The sequence below is a fragment of the Harpia harpyja genome, chromosome Z (genome assembly GCF_026419915.1).
Source record: "Harpia harpyja isolate bHarHar1 chromosome Z, bHarHar1 primary haplotype, whole genome shotgun sequence".
Classification (NCBI taxonomy): Eukaryota; Metazoa; Chordata; class Aves; order Accipitriformes; family Accipitridae; genus Harpia; species Harpia harpyja.
The window spans coordinates 16,489,869-16,514,501 of NC_068969.1; the positions used below are offsets into that span (position 1 = coordinate 16,489,869).

General features: G+C 51.4%; 1 protein-coding gene across 15 annotated transcripts in view; it reads right to left on the minus strand.

The window, feature by feature from the left end:
• The window catches only part of CADPS (calcium dependent secretion activator), a 222,604-nt gene extending 208,127 nt beyond the window's left edge, over nt 1–14,477 (minus strand). For 6 of the 15 annotated variants that reach the window (XM_052778691.1, XM_052778695.1, XM_052778688.1 and 3 more), the window contains exon 1: nt 13,955–14,477. In XM_052778691.1, coding sequence (XP_052634651.1) covers nt 13,955–14,356 — 402 coding nt within the window. In that variant the 5' untranslated portion in view covers nt 14,357–14,477. The remainder of the gene's footprint in view (nt 1–13,954) is intronic. The other 9 variants (XM_052778692.1, XM_052778694.1, XM_052778684.1 and 6 more) reach the window with 2 other exon arrangements.
• Between the last annotated feature and the right edge of the window lie 10,156 nt (nt 14,478–24,633).

Sequence of the window (24,633 nt, forward strand, 5' to 3'; positions counted from 1 at the left end):
AAGGCTGAAGATTTTCCTGTCCTGTTTCTGCATTACAGTGCAATTCTCCCTGCTGCACCCTCCTGAAGGATGGCAGCACCTGTGACAGGCTCAGGAGACGATAAAGGAGTGAGCTGCAGGCAAGCCATCCACTCCTCTCCGTATGGAAACACCAGGCAGCCCGCTGCTCACCTTCCCAAATGCAAACAGCGAGGAGGAAAGGATGCACAGCTATTGTGCATAGAGTTGTTAGGATCTATAGGAAGTCCCACGTGTGTAAATTAAACATTGGCTCCTTTTATCACCAAGTGCATACAACTTGTAAGCATGAATTATGTAAGACTATTAACTGTCTTATTATAAGAGGGAGCAGCTGTAGAAGCTGCTCAGAGGACACAGCAAGTCACAGAAGGGGCATCCCATGGGTGCTCAGCGTCTGCACGTGTCTGAGCACGGCCACTCTCACCAGGTCCAGTCCTAGTGTTCCGAGGGACCCCGTGCATCCTGAGCTAAGCAATTAACTCAGTATCTCATAAGCTCGCACCGTCTTCCAGTGCTCTACGGAGGAAAGAGAAATATTTTCATCACCTTTTTATTGACAGCAGCTTAAGAAAGATCTGGAGAACTATGCGAGCTTGCGAAGGAGCGAGCAGGGAGCTCAGCCTGTAAGCTAGCCCAAACCCAAGCCCCAGCCAGCACCCAAACTGCCCAGCTCTGGCTCCGCTTTCACCCTGGAGCACAAGGAACGTGAAAGAGCAAACCCCCTCCGAGACCAGGGAGCTCCGGTCCCTGTTTCAGTTCAGTAATCTTCTCTTCGACTAATGAACCCCCGCACTCAGCTGGAGCCCACCCGTGAGGATGCCAGCCTAGGGCAGCGCTGCATGCAGCCCACGTCGCAAGTACCGGTGGGTCGCAGGCAAACGCTGGCCGCAGGCAGGGATGCAGGCTGGCAGCACGCTGCACTCACCTGTACCGAGTCCGCGACCTGCAGAGCACCGCAGGCTACTTAATTCAGCCTGGTCACCAAGTCCTTGCCGAGCTGACACCACGCTTAGCAGATGTGCTAAGGTTGCTGGGGGCAAGCCCTGGCCATAAATCACCTACAGGGCAAGAAAGCTTTTGATACGATTTTACATAAAATATGAATCTCTCCAGTCAATATGAATGCTGTTAGGATTGAGTGGCGGGGTCGTACGCAGCACGGAAGCGTTTTGCAACGTAATAGGTGGCGAAAGGGGAGGCACAGATTGGTATTAAGACCAGTTTCATTTATTGTATATATCATGGACTTGGAAGAACAAACATCAAGCACCGTGATTACATTTACTGATGATTCAGAATTGTGTGGGCTCCTCTATACACAAGAGGAGGGCAATAAAGTCCTGGACAACTGTGAGCAAGCAAGCACCTTGGCAGATAATTAAATTAATTCAAGCTATGGAAATGCCACACAACAAGGCTAAAACACAAAGCAAATAACATTGAAAAGGGCTTTGCACTCAGAGACTGTATGAGACAAACGCAGGCTACTGTTTGCTCCCAGTTATCCATGCAGGTTGCCTGGCGCTGTACAAGCACAAACGTCGTGGCCATAGGAGACAGTAGATAGGTGAAGACAGGTACAGGATACACACGAAGCATTAAAAATGCAATCCCAGTGATACCAGTTGTAAGTGGCCCCAGCCCAACACACCATGGCTTTAGAGGGGGGCCATGCCACACGGGGACCACTGGCGATGCAGCAGCTAGCTCCGGGGCCACCCTGGCAAAACAAATCCACGCAGGGGACCTCAGGCCACAGCACCTGCCTCCCACCTTGCTTACCAACTCCCAGTCCCTCTTACCAGCTCCTCTGCAGACTCTTGACCATTACTCCCCATTCCCAGATCGTGTACCTGCACCTAATTGCCCGGGCAGCCTCACCACACTAACCAGCCCTGCCTGACACAAGGCAGCTGCCTTAGGAGACACCGAGGCATCTTGTCTGGACCACCCTGCCCAGCAAAGGGATCGCTGGCAGGGCATCACAGAGGACACAGAGCCTGTTCCAGGAGATGGGCCCCGAGAACACGTCAGAGCAAGACCAGGGAACACAAAGCATCTGGAGCAGCAACACAAGAAAGGACACGGGAGAAGAAGTAAGAAGTGGCAGAGCTGCCCAAGGCCCCGAAGGCAAGATGCTAAATTTGATGAGGTTGAGGAAGGGAGCCAAAGGAGGAATAAATAGAGCTAATGAGAAAACAAGGCATGAGCATTCAAAAACCTTTAACACACTGCTAAACAGCAATAAAAAGGCAATTAGAGTTCCGAGATGCATGGAGGGTAATTGCATGCACTATAAATAGGTGGTGGGAAGACTGTCCTGCTCAGCAGGATCTGATTCACTTTTGGGGTGACTTCTGCGCAGATAGGAATATTCTGGTGTGAGACAGAAGCTGAGAGAAGAGAGTTTACAGAGATGAGATTACAGGAAGAATTTCTACCACATACATCCTTCTGCATGAAATACGCACCAAGCAGGAGCTTTGCAACAGAGGCTTCAGGGGTCTGAGCTTGAGGAATTCCAAATAAAAGTTCAGCAGCAGAGAGGAAAAATAGCCTTAGAAAGAAACAGCCACTTTATATGAGCCAGCAACTTGTATGGCACTGGGGTCCAGGCAGTTCAGTGGCTGCCACTATTGATGGAGAAACCCACTAACCACGTTGCTCTCTGGCATCCACTGAGATCCTGCCCTGCTCAGCTCATAACCCTTGCACAAGCACGTGCACACATGCACTTGTTACAGCATTTAACAGCAAGCAAAAAGAGAAGTTTAGAAATGGAATTCAAATGCCAAACTCACTTAAGCATGCTCCTCCTGTTCCCTACCTGTCCCTCAGGTGTGCTCGCTCTGCTCTGCAGCGAGGAGCATGACTGCTCCGCAGACACTTAACCCCCTCCCCTGAGCTGGTGTAACCCTTGGGGGGATGCTCATGTCTTGGCTGTACAGGCTTATGGTAGCCAGTGCAAGCAGCTAGCTCACTGTTTAAAGAACAAGTTCTCTGATGCCATTCCCTGCCCAGCCTTCCCTCCCTAGGCCAGCCAGGCTGCAGCAAACGCACCGACTGCCGCGAGGCACTCTCCCTGCCGGGAACAGGGCTCAGGCCAAGGGAATGTGCCCCGAGAGGTCCTGGGGAAGGAGCCCTCAGAGCAGATAAAACCCACGAGACCCCAGCTGAAGGCAGGAGCAGGGACTTTGCAGCATTGTGACCGACATCTTTAAGAGCAGAAGGCAGCGCTGAAGTCCAGGGAACCCACCAATGAGCAGAAATTGTACTGGGCAGATCCCTGGCCAATGTAAACCACCGCTCCATGATCATCTTGAGTTTTTTGAGGACATCAGTTCTGCCTTGAGACAGCTAGAGGCTAGAAAAGTACTATTGCCCACCATTTCTGCAGGGGCCCGGGCCACGTCTGCTGCAAAGCAAATAGGAGATGGAAAAGGAAAACGCAGCTGTGCCTCAGAACTGCGAGCAATCCCTCCTGCCTGCCCTGGCCCCTTCACAGATACCCTTCTGGAGGGGGAAAATTTGCAGACTGTAGCACCAAAGGCCCAAGAAAGGGAAGAAGCAAAGCTGTCACTTCCCAGCTCCAAACTCCCTCGGCCAGGCCCGGTGCCCTTCCCAGCTCCCCGCTCCTTCCCACCGCAGAGCATCGGCATCGAGTCACGCTTGGGAGCTGCTCTGTCCTCGCGAATGACTGAGCACACACAAAGTCTCTGCAGTCCTAACTCCAGCTAGCTCTTGGCTACGCACCAAAAAACAACCCTGTGCAGCTCAGACAGCTGCACGTCCCCAGATAACAGCAGCAGATGGCTTCTGCCTAGAGGTCTCGCTGGTAGAGGGTGGTCTGTGGTGCCGGGGGTGGGAGGCACAGCGCTGGTTTTTGCAGCGCATACCACTGGCGGGTCACGCAGCCTTGCCCGTGGCTGAAGAAGTGCTGGCTGTGTCCTTCCTTCATCCTTGCATTGTCACCATGCAGGTAGCAAAGCAGCTGGCTCCTGCTGCGTCACCCCATTAGCTTCCTTCCGAGGCAGCAATGAGTCTGTCGTCTCTGGTTGCAAGAAGGGTGGGAGCAGTCTGCTAGGAGGGAGGGGAAATCTAGGGCTATAGGCAATAAAAGCAAACTCGGCATGTGCAATATGCAAAGCATTTGTGCCCTCTCGCTGAATCAGGAAAGGATATTTGGCATCTTAGAGGAAATTTGCCTTTTGCTTGATGTTCCGCTTGCACGATGCCTGCATCACCTCCCAGCTGCCTAACTCCTCTGCTGTTGAGGTGCAAGAGTGGCTGACCCTCCCCATAGCACACCAGGCAAAGTGAAATCCCTTTCTTGCAAAACCTAGCCCATCAGCATCAGCAGCAGTGCCAAGAGAACTTCTGAACAGCTTCACTTAATTGCTCCCAAATCATCTGATATTTTTTGTGCGTAGAACATAACATCTGAACCCCATCTCCTTCCTGGCCCCCACCGATCAGACAGGGGCATCCAAGGGGAGCACTGAACAGCACATGGGCTGCACCTGGCTGGCTGCTCATAGAGGAACATCTCTCTTCCACAGTCACCTGCACCAGCTACATGCCAAGGTCAGCCAGAGCAAGCCCAGAAACCTCCTCCCAAAGTGCCTTTGCAGTATTTTGTTTTACTTGGCCAACTGGCTGGACGGGGCTCCCCCAAATCTCTCCTTGGGCTAAGAGCTCGTTTCCAAGCAAAGCACCAGTCGGAAATGAGATGGGTGGTAGAAGGGACAGTGAGGTCATGTACAGAAAAATGCATTCTCTATACAGGAGGAAAAAAAATAAGGTTTTGACCCCAAATCTGCCTCCTTGTTGAACTAACATCATATCTTACTCCAGTGAGCATGGTTCTGTATTTAGGAGCATCACTTCATGTTCCCTCTGACAGCCAAATATCAAATCCAAGTCCCTTTATCTCACCGGGGTGCCACCAGCCAGGCAGCTTTCCTCTCCTGTTCCCAGATGGAACCTGTACATCGGCTGTGACTCCCTGGGTTCCGAAACAACCCTCATGCACACACCCCCGCATCCCTCCCAAAAGAGGCAAATCACTGCCCCTCCTCGAGTGGCTCCAAGGAAAACAAAGGGCTGCTCCCCTGTGATATGGAGGTGGGGAAGGCTGTGTGTTGCGGTGCAGGATTTTACCATCTTAAGCACCCCAACATGCCACTGCGGCCTCATTTTGGGGTGCTTAAGACAGTAAAAGCCTGCACCTCAACACACAGCCTTCTGCATCTCAGGGCAATGCCAACTTAGCATCATCTGGACTGGAAATACAATAAATTCCCTATGGAAGGGAGAATCGCTTCCTACAGGAGTTGGCGTACCCCACACACCTCATCGATTGCAAACACGCATTGCAACTAATAGACATCAGTGGTTACTACAAACTTACAGGATCTGCAAACTCCCAGCACCATCCTCTCCAGCTCAGCAGGTGCTCAGGATCAAATCCAGATGCTAGAGCAGACTTCACCGATGCTCTTCACAAGGCAACATGTGAGAATATTTCGACAAGACATTTCTTAACAAATAGCTTCTTCTATCAGTAGTTCCTCAAGGCGTGAGCCTGGAAAACAGCCTTTCTTCCCTATTACTTTCCTCCCCTGAGCCAGACAGGCAATTGGGAGCCAATCCACCCCCTTTGAGCCCTGCTCCAAGGGACCGAGTTGAGCCTGTGCACACCACGGTGCTGTGGCTGCTCTAGGTGCAGGGCTTCTGTCTCCTTAGGCAACGACAACATCCAAAACAAGTGCTTCTTTTCCACTGCCAAAAAGTTTTTTTGAGTTCCCCCGCCCCGATCCTTCCCCTGGCTGAATACAAACAGCAGGTGATGGGCTTGCAGGGACAGGGTCGCTCTGCTCCATGCTTGTACAGGATCAGATCCAGTTCATACCCAGTGCTCATCCTAAATCATCAAGTGTGGATCTAAGTCCCACCTGAAAAGGGAGAGGGAGGTGGAAATAGGGGGGTCTACAGCCAAAGCTAGACCTGAAGACTGTCTCATCATATTCTGAAGACAAAGAGCACCCTGCCCTGGGGCGAACTCACCCTAATTTAGCACACGAGATCACAAAAGGCTACTGCTGGACCATTAGCAGGCAGCCCTGTTTGCCAGGATATTTGTACAAATGCATTGTGGCATCCGCCCAAAGTCCTACCAAAGTCAGTGGCGTTCCTTCAAGATCTGCACATTGCATCTCCAGTCCCCAAAGATAAACGCTGCAGCACCATCATTACAAAAACCCCACCCTTTCGACTACGCAAAACATGACTAAATCTAGATTTCATTAAGTTTCTTCATCAAACACTATCATTTGGCTATGGGCAGACGCTCAGCACTTGAGCGGTTGTGGTCACACAACTGTCCTGAAGCACATGGGTCAAGTCATTGAGTTGTGCGTTGGGACAGTTTTCCAATCCCTCCAGGCTGGAGGTGGCCTGTACTAACGTCATTATATACCTCACGCTACTAGAAGTCCAAGCTCCCAACCTTACTGCGAGATAGACAGACAGGTTTTGAACTATGACAACTACAAACACAGCATTGCTTACCCTAAGCTGAATAAACATTTGCATGACATTTTGACTCAAGTGTTTAAATTCTAGAAAACATCTGACTTTATCAGCCTGAATCACAAACAATACCAAATATTACCACTAAAAGCACCTTTTCAAACAACAATTTCACCCGTTCACATCAAACCCTCAGTGACTGCACTTACGTCTGGTTTGAAGAACGATGCCCACCCAATCCAGAAGAAAACCCAGTCAAAGCACCCCAAGTATCCTGTACCCACAAATAACTTCTTCCAAAGCAAGTGCCAGGTTAGGATGCTCCATGTATTTCTGTTGGTACCTACAAGGTAATGACACAGGGAAACTCCCCAGGAACCTGCCGTCTCCTGCATCTCCCCTCTCCCACCCTCATGAAGACAGAGCTGGACCCTGCTGCTGGACCTCAAAGCATGCCCTTCGAGAAGGGTGTCCCAATTCTGACCCGCTGGGAGCCAGTGGTGCCACCTGCTGCGTGGAGAGGCCAAGGCGAGGAGGCAAACTCTGCTTCTTCTCCTGTGCCTGCACCACGATCTCCGAGAGCTGGGGAGCGAGGCATCACCATCACTTGCACCTCACCCTGCTCTGCTTCCAGGAAGGTTAAGACCTTTGAGGGGCCACCCATCAAAACCCCACCTCTGAGGAGCCACCCATCTACCTGGGTGACAAACAGAGAGGACCTGCTCACCACCAGGGAAGGTCCCCTCGTCTGCTGTTTTAAGGGAACTCTACTGTTTTAATTAGTCTTAGTTTTTAAAGACACACTAACATATATGTGGTTCCTAAAGATCACTTTGTGGGAGAAACCCTGGTGCTGCTGAAGCCACTAACTGAATTCACATCAACACCAACAAAGCAACAGCTTTATTGATTATACTATATTGATTGGTCTTCACTTATTAATCAGGTTTACAGAATTAAATAGAAATAGGATGTTTACCTTGTACCCCCCTGGACTAAAGCATTGGCAGTAGCTGTGAGGGGTTTGTATACATACACTGCTAGTAGCAGTGCTGTGACGGCTGGGTGCCTACTGCTAAACCACACTAAAAACAAATTAAACACTTCTCCAGCTAACAAAAAATTACATAGGGAAATGACTTGCTGACCGCTTCCCGCTTAGGTGAACAGAGAACAAGTGACTCATCATTCAGCAGAAGGAATTACAAGTTGTGCAAAAGGCAAAGTGCTTCGGGGAGAGCGTCTAGACTATGCAGAGCAAGGCCATAAATAATACCCTTTGGAAATGATGGGCTTTAGCACGGGTTGGAGCTGCACGATCCAATGAGTCTTCTCCACTCTTAGTTCACAACATCTCTGGCCTGAGAGGTGCCACCCACAGTAACTGAATCATCAGGCTATGGATCGGGAACAGCAAAGTTTTACAACAGCCAAAGAACAAGCTCACAGCCTATTTAATTACCTGCTTCCCAATCCAATAAGCTGCAAGTATATAAATAGCCAAAGTATGACAAATATTTAATATCTGCTAGAATTAAATTAAGATAAGGTGCTGGCAAAATAAATACATGTTTTAACTGCAAATAACCATTTCCTGCAGATTTCAGACAATTTGAGCACAATGATCCCATTCTGCACTCCACACCGCATCTCGGATGTACCAGACCTTGTTCCCCATGGCAATGCTCTCCAAGCAGCAGTGAAATGCGGGCAGGCTCGTCTTCACTTTGGGGTTAGCACAGAGCTGACCCGAGGACAGCCCTAGCTGAGAGCCCAGCCACACACACAGCTCTCATTTGATGGTGGCAGTGGCCTATGCCCACACTGAGCCAGCTAAGCAGCGAAGGCAGCCCCTAACTGCTCTTCCAGGTTTTTACAGGCATAGCACTAATAATTATCTTGCAAGGTTTGCTGCAACTACAGAGCTGTGCATGGGCTCCAGCTCACGCTTAAGACCTGCCTGGACCTTGCATCTCCATCTTAAACAGCACAGGAGAGCAACTGAGGAACTGACAGAAAATAAGCAGAGCATCATCTTTACCTCTCCTCTCCTGCAGAGCTGAGAAAACCACACCTCCAAGGGTTTCTTGGGGCCAGCACAGCAGAACCTGACCATAAAAATCACAGTTCCTCCAGCAGAAAGCTGCTAAAACAAGTCCCTACACTACCTGAGTCACAATCCATCCCAGAAGAACGACGTGTCGGTGGTTTTAAGAGAGAACTTGTGTAAATATGGCATGAGAGTAGCAACCCAACCCATGATAGCAAAGAAGTATGTGATTATTTGGAAGGCTGCACTAGCTTTACTATGTTCCTAACCATTGTAGCATCTGCCTGCATGCCAAAATGGCAGAAATTCGATATTTTAAGATGCATCGTAACTGATTTAACAGAGTTTCTGATCCCTCACACCTGTTCTGCATTAAGCGCTGTGCTTAAATCAATCACCATTCAGCAAAGCACAAGCTTAAGCGCTTTGCTGAATTTGACTGAGAATTTTGCTAATGCACCTGACGTCATCCCAAAGGCTTACACAAGGACCCAAATCACAAGCCACTTCTCCCAGGAGTAGCTCTGGTAATCTGCAACTAAGCTGGAACTTTTTTCATCCCACATTTATCCTGCTAGGAACTGATTTACTCTCCTGCGTGCCACCTCATGCCTGCGGGGAGGAAAACAGGTGATGGCAACCACGACTGCAGTGATGCCTGACCTAACATGCTCTCCACATTTTATCTCCTAACGAGTTCTTCCTGCTGCCCCTCTCCCAACAAGAGTTTTCAAGGGGCTGGTGATAATCTGGAGAAGGTCTCCCAGTTTATGCTATTTTGAATGAACGAATGCCAATTTCTGGGATGTGCTGTGCCTTTTGGCTGCCGTGCTTTGGAGGTATTTAGCAAGAGGTATAATTCACATCCAAGGGTGCTCGGTCTGCATCACTACAGAGACATACACATTGCCTGCCTTCCCCAGGCTGCCGGCTGAGCTCTCCTCCCAAAGGCTTCAGACAGTTGGGATCAAGCAGGCAGAGGCACAGAGCACAGCCAGCCGTCTCAACTCTACTTCCAACAAGTCAGCGTGAGCTAGAGAAAAGACTAAATACATCCTGGGCAAGCAATTACCAAGCTAAGTGCCATCTGCGGTACTAAAACACATTGTTCTGAGAGCAACAGAGCTGGCAAAGCTGCTTTCCTCCTGAGCTGCATCACGAAGCTGGAGCTTTTGGTGTCCGGCAAGGTGCAAGCTCTGATGGGAGTTTTTGCTCCCGGGCCACACATTCAGCAGGTCTCTTGCTCAGATTGCCCAGTGCCTAGTAAGGGCTGCACACACACTGCCGCCTTCCTCCCACCTGAGGTAGGAGATAAATAACAGATCTCCCTATTTTCACCAAGCTTTTAAGGGACAAGTATCTTGCAGACCGCTGTCTGCCTGTCAAATGTGCCTGGAATTCAGTGGTGGCTTCAAAAAGAAATCCAAGCGGGAAGTAAGACAGCACGGGCAGGTATCTAATAAGTGAGATGTAAATAAAAGAACTTACAGGTAGACATCACAAACGTGAGGTTACTCAAGTGAAGCCTTACCACATAAACATCAAGACAAACCTGAAGCAGAGGTGTAGGCTTGAACACACTGATCTAAAAAACAATTTTTACCCTGTTGCTGAAACTTCTGGGGTGTCAGGATCAGAAAAATACCAGCTCTGAGTGGCATTTGCTGGAATTCATCCTGAAATCTGCAACAGTTTGTTACTGGTGTAAACAAGCAACGCTGTCATGCCCACATGCAGTATATACCCGCCTATGCCGTCCATTCACACATTTCCACTGCTCTCTTCGCTCTCATATACGTTATAATTTACCAAACCGCATGTAATTATCTTTCTGTTGCAACAGTACCTTAAGTACACACTTCCCTTTATTCCAAGGTGGTTCACGAGCGCTGTAAAACACCAGGCTGCATTTTCCAGCTCCCGAGCACTACACACAGGCGTGCTGCTACATAACTGGTACCCGCGGTGCCTGTGCATTACACCGCCGTAACGTGCAGCCCCCAGGGCTCAGAGTACCGGCCGCTTCTCATACAGCAGCGCTGCAGGATTAAGGAGGGAGGATTACACACCTCGGGGGAGGTACCGCGGGGATCTTCGGTCCACGCAAGAACTTCAGCGCTGCAACTGCAACAAAATCAATTGCTTTCTTTTCCAGGAAAATTGCAAAGAAGAAGATGAAGCTACAGAAGCAAACCCATCTCAGGCCCTGTGGTCCTCCCGCTGAGGTGAGCTAGCTCTTATCAGGTAACCCAGAGATGCTGGGTTGTGCCAGGCAGCTGCTGTGCAGGGTGACAGCCTCGTCCGCAAATCCACGGTCACCCTGCTTGGGCTGTGCTCGGAGGTGGCAGCATCTCCCGTGCTACAGGGGAGAGCTGTGGGCCAGGTGAAGGCAGGCATCCTCCTCCTCCTCCTCCCAACGCCAGGCAGGACCCGCTGAGCGGGGCTGGGGGCAGGTCACCAGCCCTCACCGCTGCACAGCTCCGCCAAAACACCTCTGCGGTGGCTGCTGGGCACCTCCCCGATGCAGGCGTGGGGTCCAAGCAGCCCCACGGGAAGCCTGGCTGGGCCCCACGCCTTGGCAGAGCACCAGCGGGATTCCCAGGCATCCTGCCCACGGGCAGCGACCGCAACCGGCGGATCGGCAGGGTCGGGCCCTCCCATCTCCAGGGTGCCCACACGTGCAACAGATCAAGCACCTCCACGGTCCTGCGCACCAGCATGGGGACCGCAAACGACAACGCTTGGGGGTTTTCTGCTTCCCATTTCTCCCAGGACGAAACCCGTCCCTCGCAAATGGCAGGCTGTGAGGGTGGAGAGGCAAACGGCACATGGAGAAGGGAGCAGTTTATCACTCCTCTGCTGATGAGGAAACTGAGGCAACAGCTCCCATCAGAACAGAACCAAAACTTGGTCTTCTCCCACCTTTCCCCTGAGGAGCAAAATGCATTTGCTCTACCCTGGTGAGTCTTGAAGCATCTGGTATTTCCATCATTACCAAAGGCCCACCGATACTCAAAGTCCCCACAGAGACCATTCAACCTGGCAGAGCCACCATGACAGGAGCTCAGTGCCCAAGAGGGAACAAGTCCCACACCTTCATCTTCATCTTCTGGTCCCCCTCGAGCCAGAGGAGGAAGGATGGGCTCTCCCAGAAGGATGCATGAGGAAAGCAGAGGAGCATATGAAATCCAGCAACAAACTCCAGGCTCTGGCAGTCCTTTAATTGACTTTAATAGGAGTCTTGGCTAAGGAAAAAGAGCAAGGATTTACTCCCAGCATGACAACTGAATATAGGGATATACCGAAGACAAAAACCCAGAATGAATTCACCTTTAAAAGGGTGAATTCAATTTGACACGTGTTGTCAAGTTAAATTTAGCTTTCCCACTGCTAAGTTTGAGGGGAGACAGTCAGCCCCCCAGATACACCTATTTTAGCTATTTGTATAAGCAAGCCAGACGCATTTCCCTATGTTCTTAATTTCACAGAGAATGGATTATTTCCTCCCAAGATCCTGTGTAACTTCCCCATTCCCTCGAGTATTGCTGCCAGTTTACCATTTTTCTCATTACTCCTCATTTCTTCATTTCACCTGCACTTTATTCCCCCCTTTTCTCTTTCCCTCCCCCCTTTCTGTCCCTTCATAGCACAGTATTTTGATTTCAGGGACTATGAATCGCCCTTCTTCCCAGCCAGTCTTCTCTGGACTGCCAAGACGCTGCCTGCTCCTTTGGAAAAACAGCTTTTCAATCTCAGTTCACTTTTATGTGAGAAACAGTTGCAGAGCTTGTTTGTTTGTTTTAATTTCTGCAAAACTAGCAATTATTTAAATTCTGTCACCTTTTTCTAATGCGAAAAAGTTGCACAGGGAACAAAAGCGAAGACGACTTTGAAAATCCACAATGTATTGAAAAGGGTTGTAGGCAAAAAAAAATAGATATATATAAAAAAAAATAATCTCCAAACCTAGCTATATTTTCAGCTATGCACTTTGCTCAGCAAACAAAAGCAGATCATTCAACCTTCCAGCAACACCAGATTGTCCTATATTGCCTTTAAACTACATGCAGTACGGATACACTTTCCTACCTCCGTATGTTGCAATGACTAATAATAGTCCTGTGGTGTAGCAGAACTGAATGTCGTTTGCATCAATACATCCAGGAGTCTGCCTGATTTGTAAAGGTCATTTGTGAACACAGAATGGTATCAAGGCTAAAACTGCCGTCTAAGAAACTCAACTGAAAAGGAGAAAAAAAATCAGCCAGCTGTTCCAGATAGCTACGTCCCATCACAGCCCTAACTCTGGCTCTCACAGGGAAAAAGTTGGCTGCATTTGACCAAAAAGCGCCCATGTCCGCACCCTGAAGAAACTCAATTTCTGCCCTGGCCCATGAGCTCGTGCCTCAGTGGAGAAACAAGCTCCAAGACGGCTCCTCGGGATGGGGAGCCCAGGGGACGTTCTCCTGCCCAGCTGCTGCCTGGAGCGGCACGCGGCCCTGCCGTGGTGACGCACTCGGGGAGGAAGAGTCAGGATTGTGGCAGCGACTTCATCGCAAGGCTCTGCTGCCACGTTTTGCCAGGAAGCCGGCATCGGGGAGCTCACCACGCATAAACATTTACAAGAAGTTGAAATGAGACTTGGTAACTCCCCAAGTCAGTGCCAGCACTCTCAGTTAAGCAAACTTTGCAGCAAGCATGGAGTTGCAGAGTCCCTTTGCAGGAGGCAAGGGCACGCACCTCGTGTTTTCCAGCAATAAAACCCATTTCTCTCCTTTCAACAACCTTTAGATGGCCAACATCCCGAACTTCCCAAATCCCGATGTTGCGTAACTAGGAGCAATGCCATATGTCAGCGCTCCGGCTCCATGTGGGAGACCACAGCGGGGAGCAGCATGGAGGGGTGACAAGGGGGCAGGGGGCTTCCCCACGCCCCGGGACAGGGATGCTGCTGGCAAACCCCACCCGTGGGGGCCCAAGGTGCCCGGCACCGGGATTGCCCTTGGGGTGCCCGGGCAGCTGTGGGCCTGGGGAGTGCCTGCACGGGGCTGCTGGGGAGCGGGATGGAGACGGGGGGGCAGAACGAGAGGCAGGGGTGTGGGCAGGAGGGCATTTAGAGGAGCAAGCAGAGGGGTGGGTAAGCAGGGGGCAGAAGGGCAAAATTAGGGGAGTGGGCAGGCAGGCAGGAGAGCAGGCAGGAAGGTTGCTGCCAGAGGGTAGGAGGACAGGGGCAGGCAGGGAGCAGCCGGGGGGTGGGTAAGGGGGGGGTGCAGGCAGGGGAGCTGCCGGGCCTGGCCCTGCAGGCAGTGCAGGGCAGGGCAGGGCAGGGCAGGGCAGCCCGGGCGGCTGTACCTTCTGCTGCCGGCGGGCCATGTCGGTGGGCTGCTTGGCGTTGAAGGGGTAGGCGATGCAGCGCATGACGAAGACGTAGAGCTGCAGCTTCCTCTTCCTCTCCTCCTCCTCCCGCTGCAGCCGCTCCAGCTCGTCCTTCTCCTTCTCGCTGGCCACCGAGGGGCTGGGACTAGCGGGCCTCGCCGCGCCGCCGCCGCGACCGCCCGGCTGCAGCCCCCCGCCGCCGCCGCCGCTACCGCCGGCACCGCCGCCACCACCGCCGCCACCGCCGCCGCCGCCGCCCGGGCCCTCGCCGGGGCGGCTGGGCGAGAGCCGCGCCGCGGCGGGGGCCAGCGGCTCCTTCCCGCTCTCCTCCTCCACCAGCTCCTCCGACTCCTCCTCGCTAGACGACGGGTCCAGCATCGCGGCGACGGCTGGGCTCGGCCGGGCCGGCTCTGGGCTGCGCTGACTCCGCTCGCCTCGGCTCTGCCCGGCTCCGGCTCCGGCTCCGCTCGCCGCCCGCCGCGCCCGCGCGCGCCCCCGCGCCGCCCCGCCCCGCCCTCGCCTCGCCCCGCCCCGCCCCGCCCCGTGCGCGCGGGCGCTGGCCGCGGTGCTGCACGGCGAGGGAGAGAGCGAGCGCGAGAGAGCGGCCCCGCCGCGCATGCCCGCTGGGGGCCGGCCAGGCGCGGCCACCGCCGGGGGCGCCGCCATGGTCGTCGCCTCAGGAGGGCAGCGCCGGCGTGAGGGGTGTCCGGCCGGCGCCCGGGTGGGCGCCCGCCGGGGCACCGCTGCGTCCTCGGTGTCCCCGCAGCCCCACGCAGGCACCGCCGTGTTCTTGGTTGTCCCCACAGACGCCGCGGTGTCCCCGCAGCCACAGGCAGACATCACCGCGCCCGCGGCGTCCTCACAGACACGGCTGTCCCTCCGTGTCCCCACGGTCCCACACAGACACCGCCATGTTCTTGGTGCCCCCACAGACACGGCTGTGCCCGCAGTGTCGCCGCAGCCCCACGCAGGCAGCAGGGTGTCCCCACAGACACGGCTGTCCCTCCGTGTCCCCACGGTCCCACACAGGCAGCACGGCGTCCCCACAGACACGGCTGTGCCCACACTGTCGCCACAGCCACAGGCAGACACCACCGTGCCCGCAGCGTCCCCACAGACACGGCTGTCCCTCCGTGGCCCCACGGCCCCACGCAGGCAGCGCAGTGTCCCCACAGCTGTGTGAGCCACACGAATCCCTGCAGGCTCGAGGGTCTCGGCAAGTTTGCTTTCCACCAAGCGGCTCTTCTTGCACCTTGACGCAGCTAAAAATCTTAATTGAAAAGCGATACTGCTAATAAATATTTCACCCGTCACTAATTATTACATGTGTAACGATATCGTGGTGTTCTGCTTTGAAGATTACCTGGAGCGAGCTGAGGACTTCAGGAGCAGCTCTGAGGGATGAATCAGTGAAGACGTCGTCTGTGTTCAATATTTTAATTTCCGGTGATTTTCAGATCTGATTGAGTCTTCATTTGCACATACGCGTGTATTTGTGGTGGGTGGGTGTTTTCAAGGTTTGTTTTCCTCTGCTCAATTAGCAGTGCTTCTTTTGTAAATGTCAAAATACCTGTCACCTGTTATACATGTTAATAAATGTTTGTTTCACTTTAGGGGAGAATAGGTAAACATCGATTCCTGGTGATGGGGCTGTGAGATTAGCTCACGGGAGGCGAGACGGGTGCTGCTTCAGACCACGTGTTTCAGGATTTTCACATCAGCTGGGCTTTCTGAGCTTCTTGCCTACTTCTAATTAGAGGCTCAGCATAGCAGATGAGTCTGGAAAAACTTCAGGGCCCTGCATTTCCAAAAGCCATGAGAAACGGCTGAAAAATTGGCACAGAGTGGGAAAAATGGCTTTCCCTGTTTCCGTTAGCCTTACCTGCTGGACCTGTGCTGTCCTGCATGCCCCACAGGGCTGCATGCAGGAACAGTCACGCTCGCTGGCCAGGCTCACTGCCATTGCCGTGGGAGCCCCCTCTCCCACGGGGACACCGGCAGCATGAGGGGGGCCAGTGGCCAGCTGCAGCCCTGTGGCTGTGCCTGCCATGGTGTGTGTCCTGCCTGCAGCGTGGGAAGTCCAGGGGATGCTGCAGGGAAAAGCAAAGTTGTCAAGTTCCTGCAAGCAAAGTTTTTCCTGTGCTCCCCGTTGGGAATCCTGTTTGCCAAGGCTGGGATTTGGAGCCTCGCACCCCTGGCACTGCATGGGGACATCCATGGCTCGCTTTTCTTGGGATCAGCCCCCCTCAGAGGGCATCCTGCCCAGGACATCAGGGTGAGCTCTGCAAGGCACAACTGTTGCCCTTCGCACAGCCCCGAGCCCTCTCCCCCTGCAAGGGTGCCAGCTGTGGGGGACCCCTGGACCCCAGTGGGTGTGGATGGGCTCCTACAAGCGCCAGGTGCTGACACGCACCGACACACCAGGCAAACACATCTCCAGCCCTGTTTCACCTTCACACCCTTCATGTTTGCATCACTCATTGGCAACTCTTGGAAAGCAACGCTGCATTTTCTGCAACAGCACAGTCAGCAAGTCAAATAAGTACTGCACATCAGACTGGAGATGCCTAAAGCTGGAACGGCCACACAGCTTGCTCTGCCCAGCCACTGCTTTCATCTGAGACCACCTCCAAAAATGGTCCTTTATTGCCCAGTTTCTCTGGAGCTGCTGCCAGGACTGTCGATCCAACCCATGGGCTGACGAAAGCCAGCAGAAGCCACCCCAGCATTGTACTGGGACAACCCACAGCTCGGCTGGCATTCGGAGATAAACAGCGTGAACTGAGAACACGGCGCTGGTGCTGGCGGGCAGCTTGCTCTGCAAGCGGCAGTGCTGGCAGCAGGGCAGGACGGCGAGGACAGCCGGCAGCACGGGGCGTTTTCCTACGTCTGCATTTTCCCATCAGTCTGGGAAAGGAAAGGACACACGGTGTGGTGGTGGGATACAGAGGCTGATCCCAGCTGAGGTTAGGAAAAGGTTTTTTGGCCCCTCTCAGCCTTCCTTAGTATCATTTCACTTCATGCCTCCCTATTTATTATCTCCCCAAACAAACAAATAAAAGTACCATGTTATCATTGCTGTGATGCAACTACCCCTCCTCGCTTAAGGGGCATGTCATGGAATTGTGCTGCCAGTCCCTTGCGATGGGGACAGGTCATACAGCACTTTCTAGTGCCGTTTTGCCTGGCACGTGGCCCTTAACGTGACTAATGCAAGTATGACTACCACCAGGGTGATGGGAACCTCTCAAAGATATCTTCCTCAGCAAAGTTCTCTTATTTTTTTAAGGTGTCTTGAGTTTTTAAAAATTGGTGCCCTTTTCATATTATCCATCAGAAAAACTCATTGTCCTGAGTCCAGTTGTGCCAACTGTGAAGGCAGAAAAAATAGAATCAATTACACCAGTGCCTATAATGATATTATCTATAGGTAATCCCACGCAGAGGAGAAGCCTTTGTCTTTGGGGTTTTCAAGAAAGAAATGCCGTTTATTGTACTGGAGAATGGAGAAATTTCTTTCTGCGACATAAGGCTGCAGGTGCTCTCCCTCATAGTTGAGGAGGTAGATGTTCAAAAGCTGCAGCTCTCTGTCTTCCCTGTCCCAGACATGACAGCAATGAAATTCTCTAAGATGATCAGAGGAAAATTGGACCATTTTTTATGAAAGGCTTTCTTTCAGTGGTGGTTGCTCTGAACTGTTTAGGTAACTCTGCAGAGGTGGATTCGCTAGAGGAAAGCAGCTGGGGATGACAGAAGCAACTTTTGTTGGTAGGAACATCACAGACATTGCGTATCTATCTATAGAGACAGATTGACTTTTCTGACAGATTGTCAGAAAAGATTTCTTAAATTAATTGATGCAAAATTGATACATACAACCACCCCAAAAAATATGCTCTTCTTTAGGAGCTTTCAGAATTATATTTATCCTTTAGTGGGTGAGATTTTGCTTACTGGAGAACTTTGAAATTGGATATGCTTGAAAGGGCCTGACTAGACATCCAGGCACAGAATAGTCAAGGTTCATCTGGAAGTGCTGCTGGTCCAGAGAAGCAGTGGCACATCGCCCTCAGAGTGATCGACACTTTCTCCTTCCTTAATTCACACAGCCATGTTTTCCCAATGGTTATGTCTTAATGTACAGTCACAAAATTAATGCTTTTTCCTGAGTGAAGGAAAGAACAAGGTCAAAAAGTCTCAGGCCTCTTGCTTTCCTTTTCCAAATGCCATTTTGTCCAGCAAGCTGTATCCAGCTCCCTCTAAACCATCTCCCACTTACAATTCTTTGCATCCTACTGCAAAGCAGCCCTACTACAGCACCTCCAGCTGCAGGAAAGGTCCCCTCTGACGACACCAAGAGGAGTAGGATTTTCAAAAACTTTCAGTGTTAGCCTCCCTGCACCCGTCTTTGTGGCACTTTTTGCAGGATCTGAGGGCTTCCGTAGTGTTGAAACATTCCAAGGGATATTGCCCTGTTAAAAACATGAACAGCCTGCAAACCCTGAATTTTGCAGCTAGAAAGATGATCTGAAACGTGGCTGGGTGACCCAGCAAAGCAGCCAGGCACGACTGTCCTGCATCATGCACGAAGGGAAGCAGCGCGAGTGGAGCAATCATGAAAATTATGTGTGCGTAACTTCCAGTGGTAGTATTTCATGGTGGGTAATTGTGTAATTACCCATTATGAGTGGGTAAATGTAGACAAATGAGAGCATTAGCTAAGTAATTTTTTATATTATATCGGTGTCTACTGCTGTTTGCTCAGGATACAAAAACAGAGGCTGTTTGGGTTAAAAGGATGGGTAAAGCTGGGCAGTTGGTTTTCAAGATGCAACATAGCTGCAAAATCCATGGTGCTTTCTAGCTTATCACTTTGAAGCAGGCTCCAGGAGGTTTCAAAAAATCTGCCCCTACCTATTTGTTCCCAGCATCACAAATTAATTGCTTCTTCTGAAACACTTTCCAGAATAATTACCTAATGAGATCCAAAGTGCCTGCATTGCCAGCTCTGTTGCGGGTTCCAGTAAGAGGCAATGCATGCCACACGGGAAAACTTGACCTCCGTGGCTGCTGCTGTTTACACGACAAGCAAGGAGCAGCAAATACACACCCGCCTGGCAGTGCCTGCGCCATCCCTGCGGACGGTGTAATGCTTCTCACCTCTCCTGGCTGGAGCCACTGCAGCTGCGTAAAGGAGACCTCAGGTGGCCTCAGATATTGGAAGCAGCATCCGTTGAAGAATATTAAAAGTATTTTGTGAAATGTTTCAAATTTGTTTCCGTTTTGTAAGGTGTCATAGGGAAGAACCTGCTGATATTAGAAAAAATCACTGCTGTAGCATTCATATCCCTCTCCATTTATTCCCATTAGACAGGGGAAATCAGTGTAGATAATGATTTGTGGAAATGACTGTAAAGAAAAACAGAGCCGAAGCAGAGGCCCTTGCTTTGGAAAGAGAGGGCCTGTGTACGTGGCACCGGGTGCTGCGGCGCTGCCTTTGAAAGCAGGCTGGCAGGACCCAATGGTTTGGAAGGAACCCTCAGAAAGAGTAAACTCCATTTAAAGCAACCATTTGGGAAAGCTTAACTGAATAGCTCCCACAGGGAGCTCACATTTGCATGAAAAACAAACCAACCTGCGCTCTTTTTATTAATCCTGGTTAAAGGCCTAAACCAGAATATTTATGAAAGCTGGAAGCAATTAGCGCCGTTGTAAAATCTATGTACACCGATGGCAGTGAGTCACGGGGAAGGTCTAGAAGGGAAAAGAGAGAGTAAAGTGCATCTCTTGTGCTGTTTAGCCTCCCCTGAGATCCCTCGTGGCCACGGATAATTGCTTGCACCGCACATGAGATTGGGAAAGTGAGGTGAGCCCGCAGGCTGCTGGTGCTGGGTGCTCACTGCTTCTCCCCACCGGTCACATACTGCACCCGCTAGCTCCTGTCCCTAGCCCAGCTTGGATGGCGTTGGTTAAATGAGCCAGGGATGATTTGCCTTATACCTGCAGTATGCTGGGGGTGGACCTGAAAATGCTGGAGGGGTGTGCGGGGACCTCAGCTGGGATTCACCCTCGCTTTGAGACCGACTGCAGAGCAGCTCCCGATTTCGGTTGATGTAGAGGTGGGCACGGTGCCGCCCGGTGCCAGCCACCCGGGAATCACACATTGCCTGCTGGCTGCTGCTCTCCGTGCATATAGGAGTCCAACATCTGTGATCATTTGTTCTTCTGGCCATTACTCACTGCAACCCCGGCCCTTTGGCAACGTGCCATCAAAACTTGAAATAAGTACCTGTACCTCTTGTTTTGGAAAAGGAATTTTGCAATACAAGTCTGAATTTTGTACAGTAGCAGGTGACAAGGGAAGGGGAAAAAAAGAGACAAAGCAAATGGCAAAGAGTCTACTTAAAAATATCTTCCAGTTCATCAAAATGAGAAATTTCAGCAGCAACTGGAAGAGGAAGCAGAGGAGATGCTGAGGGCCAGCCTGGCTTAGGCTGTGCAACAAGTAGTGTGCCGAGTAAATGGTACCTTCTCCCGAGGACTCGCTGTGATGTCCTTGGACACACGCTGTGAGGGGCTGGGCGGTTTGCACCTTGCAGCTGGGCAGATTAAAGAACAGCAGTTACGACACTGGGTAACGGGAGAGTGTGAGTGGGCAGGTTCAAGCCACACATCTTTTCTTTTAGGCATGAATAGAGTCCGGCTGCAAAGTGCCACTGTGAAACACTGCCGCTTGGTAATAACACTAATTTACAGAGGGGAAATAGAAATCCTGGTGTGTCCCAGGCTCCATTTGTTTCACTGTCTCCTAAAATAGCACAGAAAACAATCCTTGTTTCTTGGTAACAGCATTATATAGATTGCTGTGTCTTCCAAACAGAATGGCTTAAAACGGTGCTCTTTTCACCTGTTCACGCACGCTCAGCTAATATTTACATTGGGATCCTGGCTGCATCAGGGCCGCGCTGCCAGGAGCAAAGCAGGGGCCGGCGAGGGCTGCTGGCCTTGCTTAACCCCTCGGCATCGGGGAAGTGTGGGATGGGGAAGGGAGGCATTGCAGGAGACCCAGCCACTGCAGCTGTGGGCAGTGCAAGAGCCACTGTGCCACTGCTGCAGCTCAGCATTTCTCTTACCAGTGCTGTAGCACTTGCTCAGCCTCCTCCCTGCCCTGCACGCAGAGTATTTGCAGCACAGGGCTCCCTGAATTACAACCTGGGCAAGAAAGCTTCCGTTCTTCAGCAAACTGTCATCTCAGAGGGCAGCTTCCAGCCAGCTGAGAGTCAGTCTCTCCTCCACGGTGGGACTGGTTATGTGTCCTGCTCGGCAGCAGCTGCCCGCTGGGGACTGGCAGAGCCCTCCTGCCAGGAGAGACGGAGTGCCCCACACCGCCCGCGCCGCCGGGAAACTGGGGCTTGCAATGAGGTCACCTCCTAATCTATTTCTGGGTAGTGTGTTTGAAGATGCCTTGGGAAAGCACTTCAGTCCCTCAAAAAAATCTGTTGAGCCGTTATTTTCCCTCGCCTCTCCCTCCCTTGCAGGTGCCGGGTGCTGCTCTTCAGACCTGATTAGCATCTGCAGGGAAACGAGAGCTCCCACAGCAGCCAGGCTCCAGAGTCAGAAATAGCCATGTGTGCTGAGGTAGGAGTGCTTATTCCACCCTGTAACTGGATTTAGACACGCTGCAGCCGCGGCTGTGTGTGGGGTGCTGGTGGCTGGGTTTGAAGCAGCCTTGGCCTCCGGAGGCAATGCGGCTGCTCCCAGCCCTCTGCCTCCCGCAGTCCTTCTGCGGGAAGGAGGCAGCCAGCACATCGGCTTTGGTTCCTCCTGTGCCTTGAGGCTGATGCTCGTGATGATCCACCTGATACGTTTCTCCCAGGCGCCTGCTATTGCTCCAAGGCACTGGGAGAGCAAACGCTGCAGGGAGAGAAGGGGCGATGCACGGTGAGAGGCACATCAGCGCAGGGGCAGAGGAGGAGAGGTTGAATCGCCTTCTTTGATAACACAAGGCAGGAGGTGGGGAAGTTTAACCACGGTGGGAAACATCTGCGTGCCCTGGGCCCCTTGCCCCCCTGCTCTCCTCCCCTGGGCTTGGGCAGAGCCCGCTCGCTGTCAGGGATGTGCTTGGCCCCGATGCTGGCTCCGGCCTTTGCAGCCTCTTCCCAGCGTTTATTACACCAGGTGTTAAAATAAATAACACCAAATTAGCCTGACCCAGCAGGCCCTGAAAGAGGGTAGACTTGGTGTCTGTGGCTACTCAGCAAAATCCACAAGCGAGTTGTTTATCTCCACTTTCTGGCCAGACTGGCAGCATCACATCTGTGTCAGGTTCAGCACCAAAATCATTTTGCAAACACTACTGAGAGGATTGTAGCAATATTTTGCTGCCCAATCAGTGCTGGCTCCCAGCTTTCGAGGCGTCTATAATTAAAAATGACTGAGGCTTATTGCAGATAGGAGGACCATGGGAGATTTATTAAATGCACCCTACTCTGCTAGCCCAGAGCCTGGAAATAATTGCAGCTGATCTATTCCAGCATGCACAGGGCTCCTACAAAACCTGGGCTGGACTGCTGCTGCCATTCAGTGCCTGATTGCCATCCCCAGGGTCACTGCAAGTCAAGGTGCATCTATTTACTTATTTTTAAGTTTCTTGTGGTGGTTTTTCAACTGGTCCTCACATTTCAGGAAAGCACCCGGAGAAGGTGGCAATCAATTTGTAGCAATTACGCTCTGGCTGAGTGATTGCTTCTCTAAATGTACAGTACTCCCACTGCTAAGGAAATAACTCCTAATTTCTACTAGGATTTGAAGTGTCTTTATTCTGGAAGGGCTGATGTTACCAGTCTTCAACAGATCACTAAAAACTTCCAGCTAGTGCCTTTTTCACAGTAATTATGAACCCTTGGATTTCCCTTTGCATGAGCCTCTTCCTCAGGTTTACAGAAGTGACTAGATAGGATTCCTCTGGGGCCATGAATCTCAATTTTTATTAAACAGCCCAATCATAATGAATGCCTCAGAGTGACCATTTTAAAATAAATGCATTATCAGTACTGCAAAATCTATGTGAATTAATATGTAGTATCAGTAAGTAGGACACTCTAGCAATATTTTAGGCACAGAATAAATATTTAATGATTTCTGTTCCAAATTTAGTGTGAAAGTGATTTAAATGCGCAGCATGCTCCCTGCTTACATATCAACAATTTGACACAAATACCAGCCCGCTGTTTGCGCGCTTCCCGGCGATACCGCTCGGGTGCTGTGGAGCATCCTCACCGGTGGCATGGCCATGGCTCGCAGCGCTTTGAAATTTCTGTGCTATTAATTCAGCAAAGGACCAGCTCAGGCAAGCAGACTTTATGCTGCTCATAAGGACTTTGCTGTTGCCATCAGACAGGATGCAAATATCATCCAGCCTGTTGAGTGTCCCATCCAGTAGCTTGGCCATGGTTGGCAAGAGCAAAAGAGTTTGCAGAGGTAGGGGCTGGGGGATTTACTCGAACTGAAAGCTCACACACCTAGAAAGGGTCTGTTTCTCCTATGGTTATTTTGGAAATGATGGTGAGCATCTTGATACACCAAGGCCCACTGGGAGGAGAGTGCTTTTTTCCCCTCCCGAGCTCTTCAGGAATTGCTGTATTTGGTTGAGTTTTCTCAAAGGAATTCCTCTTTGACCACTCCAAAGGATCATTTTTTAATTATTCGCATGGGCAATGCCACAGTCAGGCTTCCTGTGAAATTCCTGGAGAGATCCCCTGGGAAAGTTTTAGGTTCCCACAAATTCAAAGAGCTTGAAAGCTGCTTTTAACCAATCCCTTGCCAAGTTAAAGGAAGACTTCAGCTGGATGAAACAAAAAAAAGAAACTCAGCTTCATGCCTTTCACTCTGAATCACCTAGATGTTTCAAAGTCTCAGCTGCACCCACATTTTTATGGATGAGTTAGAAACGCAGCACCAGGGCATTACAACGTAAATCCGAAGTGGAAGCCCGTGGCTGTGGTTTCACCGGTGGGGGCTGCTGCGTGCAGGGGACCTGGGGTGACTTTGGAAAGTCAGTGAAGAAAAATGCTTGACTTTTTCCTCTCCATTTACTACACGCAGCGAGCTCTGATGAGGGGCTGTGCCGGGGGTCCGGCTGGTGCCCACAGGCACAGCCTGCTGCCACCTCACCCTTCCCACTGTGGGCTCTAGCCTTCCCAGGCAAGGCAAACAAGAAAGCTCTGTCTTATAAAGTACCCCTTCGCAACCACCTGCCCTGAGTTGGGGATGTGCTCACCCAAATGAGAGGCAGCCTATCCAGGCTTACAGAGAAATACAGCCCAAATACAGCCCTGGTAAAATTACAGATTGATAAAGCTCCTGTAGTTTGCACAGACAAAGCAATTTTCCTGAGCAGTGAGAGGTCTGGGTCTGTACTGCTGCATGTGTTGGCTGCGCTCACGCTGCACATTTTACAAGCTGGTAGAGCAACTGCTGGGTGAATTTGTCCCATAAAAGCATATTAATGCAGGGAAATATGCCTCTCTACACCATGGAAACCTCCTCAAATAGTTTGATTACACTTTGATTCTCTAATTTACTGATGGGAAAGGTGCTGAGCTGCACAGATTTCAGCCTTCTAAGTAGTTTGACATCTCTGTACATGATATCGC